The sequence below is a fragment of the Nyctibius grandis genome, chromosome 6 (assembly GCF_013368605.1).
Source record: "Nyctibius grandis isolate bNycGra1 chromosome 6, bNycGra1.pri, whole genome shotgun sequence".
Classification (NCBI taxonomy): Eukaryota; Metazoa; Chordata; class Aves; order Nyctibiiformes; family Nyctibiidae; genus Nyctibius; species Nyctibius grandis.
In genome coordinates, this window is record NC_090663.1 from 6,386,915 (window position 1) to 6,394,498 (window position 7,584).

Consider the following 7,584-nt stretch of genomic DNA (forward strand, 5'->3'; position numbering starts at 1 on the left):
GAATGAATAAATAAAAATAATAAATAATTTATATTTTTTCCCAAAACATGGAAATATTGAAGGCTGCTGACACCAGTTCAACTCTTGTAATTTCACATCACACATTTCACTCTTCAAATGTTAAACCCCAAGTGCTTCAACCCTCTCCCTCCCAGAGACATTTCAAAGCCACTCTGATATTTTGTCTGTCATTTAAATATTTCTGCATATGAGCCGCATACTGTCACAGCTACCAAAGCAGCTCCTGCTCTGAGGTGGGGAGCCCCAGCAGAATTTCCTTATTTTTGCGGTTTTTCAGCCACTAGATTTGTTTGAGGTTTCTTACTCTTGGCTTCAAAGTTTTCTGTGATGCCTCGTGCCTCTGCTTTGTGGTGAGCTAGTTTGGCGTTCAGCATTTTCCAGGCCCAGAGAAAAACACCTCCCGCTAAAGATTCTGCTGAAGAAAACAACCCCACAACTCAAATTTCATCTTTTCCTTATTTTGAATGATTTTTGATTTCACCAGAGGAGAAACTAGACAAAAGTAATCCTTTCCTGCTTTTATTTTTAATGCCAAGCTCCTACATTTGTCATTTTTAATTGCATGGATCTAGATTAAAAGAAGGAGGAAAAGCTAGGTGATGAAATATGAAGAAATCATCATTAAAAATCAATGAGTTTTCTTTTTTTTTCTTCCTAAAGGGGATTTCGAGGGATCCTGTGCAGTGCTGGAGAAGCGCAAGGGGCTGCTGCCCTGATACACACCTGAATTTGGGGCTTGGCGCAGAAGAAGCCGCCAGGCTGAGGCTCCGGGCGCTGCCGTGGCAGATGCTCTTTGGCAGCTGTCAGCGAGACATCTGCACCGAGATGGGGAAGAACCTCCGGGGGTGAAGCCAGCCCTACCATCAAGAGGTGACTGTGCATGGAAAGGGGGAACTGGCACAAATCCCCTCCGTCATTGACTTCACCACCATGGCCCAGCCATGGCTCCATCTCTTCATCTGCCTCCAGATCCCAGGTAAGAGGGACACGTCTCTTAAGGGTTGAGGGCACCTAAAATCATGCTGGAGCCTCTCCTCCACTCTGCTCCAGCACGTGGGATGCGTTGCACAGCATCTGGATGATGGAATTTTAAATATACACGCATAGTATAGATCTACAGGATATTATTACTTATCACCACATGATTTTGGACAATGCCATTAATAACGTGCTTTAGCTTTTGGTCAGCCCCGAGTTGGTCAGACAGTTGGACTAGATGATCATTGTAGGTCCCTTCCAACTGAAATAGTCTAGTCTAGTCTAGTCTATCCTATCCTATTCTATTTATAGTGCAATATATAATGGTATAGACACTGCAGAGTTTGTTTTTACCGTACCCTCTTAGTGCAGACAGACGGTGGGAAGATGCTGATGGAGAAGTTGAAGTAGCACCTATCTCCGCTGCCTGTGTAACGCGAAGGCGATAAAGATCACATCGAATTTTCTCCTAAATCTATCCAAGGACTGAATGTTTCCCAAGGGCCATAGGAGATATCGGTGTCTTACAAAACCATTCTGCCTTCTGCTTATTGCAGACAGGTTGCAGAGGTCTGGACCTAAAATGTAGAGTCGACATTGCGGCAAAGTGGTAGAACTATGCTTTACAGGACAAATCGTGACATCAGTTCTTAGGTGGAAATTGTTAAGAGCTTGAAACACCTATTAAATGTATATACTAGGGTGGCAGCTCAAGTTGACCCCTTGGGTCCATGTGCCCAGCATCCTCACTAGAGGCTTTCAAGACTGCAAGGTGTTTTGTTCATGGCGTGTGATGGTGATCCAGCTGTGGCATAACATGGCAGATCTGGCAGCAGACAGCCCAAGGCACTTTATTGACTCCTGTATACAGGTCATAATATCCTATAGATCTATACGGTGGGGTCCCTCCTGAGAAAACCACAATAAATTAGGGTTTTCTCTGCACATGCAAAGGGAAGAGGAACCGTTTTCGAGCTTCTGCAGGCTGGTCTGGCCAAGCATGTGGAAACAAACCCATCCCACCCTGATTCCCCACAGTCGCCTACAGGAATATACACCAGCAAAGGGAAGAGGGAGGTTTTGGGGGATGAAGGTGTCACAGAAAATGAGCTTTTCTTCTCTGGCTCCATCCCAGCTCACCCCTCTGGAGCTTGACCACTAGCTCAGAGCTGAGCTGAGCGTTTTCTAAGATCCCTTCTGATTCATCTAATATCTCTCCAACAGCTCAAGGAAAAGGTTTCCATGGGGACTTACATCTCCCATGGCCAGCAGAGTCAGACCTAGGGGACCCTGAAGCCACCATGCCCCATGGCCACACACATTTCATCCCCTAAAAAGAAACACAGGTGTTTGCCAGAGTAAAGTTTGGGAGTATTGCACTCCAAAACCTGAAAATTACGTATTTTAACAATAAGGGGACATTTATATTGTCACAGCACCAGAGGATGTGGTGGAATGCTGTGGCTGCTGTGCAACGCCTGAATTTTGGCATTGCCCTATTAGGGCTGAAGCCTGCTCGTCTCTACAGCGTGCTGCCAGCGATGGCGTCGTCGGTGCAGGGACAGAGGGAGACTCTGGACCTTTGTCAGCAGCCAGAACCCTCTCCTCTGCCTGTCCCCATCAGGGACATGGGGGACATCAGGGCCATGGGGATGGCTTCAGGTGTTCTTGTGGTCATACAAACCCATTCCCACACTGCTGGCTTTGCAGGGCTGCACGAGGCTGTTTGCAATGACTACTGTAAGCAACTTTGGGATTTTGAAGGAATAGGGACATTTTAAGGTAAAAAAAGCCAAAAAGCATGTTTTGTTGAGCTGTTTGCACAGCTTTAAAACACGCCTGGGAAACAGATGGGGGTAGCAAGAGAATCCTTATCTTCAGAGGGCTGTTTTTCCCTCGGCCTCAGAGTATCTGCAGCTTTGTAGGACTGTTTGCTGAACAGAAAGGCTCACAAGTCACCTGTTTTCCTTTCCACAAGGACACATCCTCGCTCGCACACAGACACCATTCACATCTGCCTGGTCCAAACATATATCAGATAATTTCCACAAAAGCTGCAAAGCCCAAACACGGCGATGCGATGGCAAACCAAAGCTTTCAACCCCACCACTATCCCTCACTCCCTCTTCTTTCCCAGGTCTCAAAATTCATACAAAAATAATGTCGTCTGAAAACTAATATCAAATTGGCTCATTTTGAGATGTTTTGCACAGTTTTTTGGTCTTTTTCTGCACTTGAGATGAAGTTTTTTGGTGTTGCATCTCTTAGAACAAGAATCTGGCAAATAAGTTTAAAAGCTCAAAAAAAATCTGTTCAAAGAGGTGAAGCCTCTCCAAAAAATGAGAGAAAAAAGGAAGGTAGGAGAGGGGCATCCGCAGGAGCAGGTGGGAATGCCTTTCCCTGCACATACAACCCCGAGGACACCCGCAAAATCATCCCTCCATCCCTCTCCCTGACACTGAGCCTCCTCCCTAGATGAGTGCTTACAGGGCAAACTCTACCTGTATAACTGGGCTTGACCAAAAAGTAGCTGGGGAGCCCAAAAAGGCCTCTGGGGGAGGGTGGGAGTATCATGATAAAGACGCTCCTGTTTCTCACTTGTGTGATCCCCTGGTCTGTGACTACTCCTTATTAAGCCCACAAAGAAACTCAGTACTTAGCATGGAAGAAAAATAATGAAAAGAAAATAATAACTATGTATTCCTGTCTTTTTTTTTCTTAGGTTTCTGTATGAATCTACTTTTATCCCAGACTCCAAAGCATATTTTAGCCCAAACTAACAATAAAACAGAAATCCTTTGTGATGTGAAGATGGAGCATGCCGGGGTGTACTGGCACCGCTGGAGCCAGGAGAAGCAAATTTTTGAGTTCTTGGTATTTTCCAGCACATTGGGTAAAGCAACATATGGTGCAAACATCAACCAGGACAAATTTAGTGTCCATGGGACAAGTTCCCGCACCTCCTACATCCTGCACATCAGCGACCTCCACGCCTCGGACAACGGCTTCTATTACTGCTCCGTCTCCCAGTCCTCCCAGCTCTTCCTGGGCAGCGGGACATGGCTCGGTGTGGGTAAGCATCACCCATGGGGCTCCAAAATGTGCCACCGGCAGGCTGTGATGAGGTCCCCTGGGTAAGGGGTGACGTGTGTTGGTAGACCCTTCCCAATTTTGAGATGCAAGGTTGGCCTCGGGTTTTTCTGAAGAGATCTGTGAGACCGGATAAGGCAGAAAATACAGAAAATAGATAAATTTTAGGTCTGCTGCATGTGATAGTCCTTCTGACACCAGCAGTTGCTCTGCTGTGGACGTGCCTTGAGTGCTGCATTGGTGCTAGTGTTTTAAGATTTCCAGGGGAAGACCCTCAGCCCCTGATATCCTCATGGCCTGTGCTCTTCTCATCCCCTGTGGTACTTCAGATGAGAGGCTGGATGTGTGCCCTGCTCAGCTCCTGGGTCCTTCTGTGCCCTGATTCTTCCTTACCCTTCCTCCAAATGACAGGAGCAGCATCAAGGCCAGAGGACATCACCCCTCGCACCTCTGGGGTGGGTCAGACTGCAGGTTTCAAGCTGGTCCTTCACATAAAGGATTGAAATGGGATTTATTCCTCAAAGCTCACAACCCACCATCACTGGGGAGTTCCAACCGAAAATCAGAGCTGTCTGAGGTGGCATTGGGGGAGTGATGCTTTACGGACCCTGGGTCACACAGCAGCTCTTTTCAGCCCATTTTCCCCTTGATCACAGAGCAGAAGGTGATGTAGAAAAATGAATGTGTTTGAAGTAGGATTCAGTCCTTTCTTTGCAGGCTTTTAGGGAAACAAATAACTTACTTATTTAACAAAGATGCAGCTATGGCTGCTGGCTCTAAAGCAGCCCCAATGTCCCAGCCTTTCTGGGTTTTTTTACAAATATGCCCTGCACCTTGAGCTGGCTGATAAATCTCTTTTGGATTCTTTCTGGCTCAAAGAAAAGCTGGTTTAAGATAAAGGAGAACTGGTTTTTATCAGCTGGGCACATATCTATGTGCAAAGCAAAGCATGAAAAACAGAGCTGAAATTCAGCATGATCAAGGACACTCCAATTTAAAACTAAACATCAGCAGGTGCTCTGGGAGGACGCAGGCTTTGCTGGATGTTTTCTTTTTTTCCTTTTAGTACTCTTGATAAAACAAATTGTCTTGAAGTTCCTTTTCTTTAAGTCTGTTATAATGTAAGGGAAAAGTTGTCCAGATAAATCCCAGGCACCTGTTGTCTCACCTTTCCATGTAAAAGAACGGTGGTTTCCATAGGAATTTCAATCCTGAAATCTTCTTTTGATAGAAGCAAAAAAAAAAATAGTTTTGAATCACACAAAATTTTGAATAAGTGGAGTTTGTGCAGTCGGATGTACAGCTATTTAATGACATTACTGGGATATTTTCCTGACCAGTTTTACAGAGATGAATGTGCTCCATTATAATTCCAATACACCATAAGAAATCCTGCCCTCATTTTATCAGAGAAAAAAAAAATCTAATTTTGAGCAAAGACTGGAGCAACCTGAATACAGAAAAGATTCAGGGATCCCTTAAAACCTTCCAGTGCTACTGAAATCTCCTGCCACCCGTGATTGCATGCAATGCTGATGGTGCCTGGCAGTAAACGGAGCTTGAGGAAGTTTCCTTTTCCCCTTCCTTAACCTTCTACCCCTGTTTGCCTGGTATGTTGTTTTATTAACACTTTTACAAGCTCTTGGCAACTTCTGTGGCCACCAAGAGGTTCAGGTCAAGCTCCCAGTCCCTCCAGATGACCCAGTGCTTTGTGGGGGTCCCCGGATGGGGCTAGTTTTAAAAGCCAAAATTCCAGCCCTTCCTGCCTGAAGGAAGCCCTTCCTTTGCTGCACTCAGTGCCGTATTGACCATCCTCTTCTCCTTATCCACCAGTTGATGCTTTGCCTCTGAAGACCACTCGGGCACCGCTCTCCAAAAAACCTGTGCTGTGCATAACGAAAAGCAAAGCTGCTGGCAAGAAAGGTACAGCACCAGGTTGGTTCAGGCTGCTTTGCCAAAGGGATTTGCTGAGCTCCTGGGGGTCCCTGGGGTTCAGCTGGAGTTTGTCCTGGGGTGGGGGCAATCACGTGACTCTGCAGGGGTGGGCATCCAGGTCTACCTAGACCCACCGCTCTGGATGGAGCTGACCTCTGCCTTCAGGAGAAGTTCCCTGGGATATACCAGGGTTCAGGGGCCAGAATGGACTTCCATTTAGCTCTGCTTAAGCTCTGGTGTCCCTTGGGTGTGCAGCCCCTGTGGGTGCAGCGTCAGTGCTACAGGCATGGTGAATTCCTGTGCCATAGAGGACACCATGAAAAACGTCTTGTGGCTCATGGCTAAGTTCCCTGCAATGCCTTTGGATGTAATGCATCCCCCAAGGGATACCCCAGGGTGATGGTCATGTCCTCCACCCCTCCTGAGGACCTGCCTTGCTTTACTCTCTTCCTGACCCCACCCTTCATCCCCCAAAGCTGCCAGGGCAGGATGATGCCGGGTGCTGAGCTGGGGGGGCAACTCCACACCATGTCCCCTCCTGCTCTCCAGGTGCCTGCAGCCCCCTGGTCTGGGTCCCACTGGCCGCTGTCATCCTGGTCCTCCTGCTGAGCCTGGTCCCCACCGCCCATCGCCTCCACCGTAAGCATCCTGCCAGCCCTGGGGGACGATGAGGGGTGTCAGGCCCCGGGACAGCCTGGGAGCGGGATGGGGAGCTGGGAGGAGGTCCTGGGGCTGACGGACACCATCTCTCCCCAGGTCTGCGGCGGAGGCTGTGGCTTCGTGCACACAGGCAGTAAATCCTACCAGCTCCCTCCACCTCCAACACACAGAGAGAAGCTACGGACCCTCCCCTGCACAGTGCTGAGCCCTGCCTGGAAGGACCTGGGAAGGACAGGGGACAGAGGTGGGCTTGCACTGCAAGACAGACACTTCTTTCCTGCAACGGACCACGACTTTAATATTTTTCCTTGATACAAAAAAGGACGGGGCTGGATCCTGTGGTGTGCTGAGCACTTCTCGAAGGGCACTGAGCAGGGCAAACACTGCGGCTGGCTCTGCACCAGGGGCACTGGGGCTGGTGTACCAAAGGGATTCAGATGGGCTGGACAGATGCTCTGAGAGCTTCTTGTCTCTCCTCTCCGTTCACCCATGGGACAGCACATGGGTGCTTTGGGTTTGCTCCTGCTCATGCTGGTTGATAGGACTTTGCTAACGAACACTTTGAGATCAACCAGCAGACAGCAGGGGCAGGTCACCACGCAGCTTGTAAAGGCCCTCTACAGGCATGTTTGTTAGAAATAGTGAATATATTGCTCAGCCGTTTTGCTCTGCAGGCTGGTGTCTTGTTGCTGCACTCAGTGCGGGACATGGCTGTGTGGCGAGCAAGGGGCCACGGCCTCTGCCCGAGCAAGAGCTAAAGCAGAACAGCTCCGTGGGGAGCAGGTCTGGGAGAGGATCTTCTCCCATGGGAGGCTGCAAACCGCCAGGAGTGGGAGAGGAAAGCCAGACAAAGCCGTGTACCCAAGGCCAAACACCTGGTGCAGCCCGAAGGCCAACACC

General features: G+C 48.5%; 1 protein-coding gene across 1 annotated transcript; it reads left to right on the forward strand.

Moving 5' to 3' along the window:
* The first annotated feature begins 802 nt into the window (after window positions 1-802).
* On the forward strand, window positions 803-6,821 carry CD8B (CD8 subunit beta). The gene is made up of 5 exons (XM_068404115.1): window positions 803-997; window positions 3,722-4,072; window positions 5,923-6,012; window positions 6,574-6,663; window positions 6,781-6,821. The coding sequence occupies exons 1-5, from the start codon at window positions 952-954 to the stop codon at window positions 6,819-6,821; spliced, it is 618 nt and encodes a 205-aa protein (XP_068260216.1). The 5' UTR covers window positions 803-951.
* The last annotated feature ends 763 nt before the right edge of the window (window positions 6,822-7,584 follow it).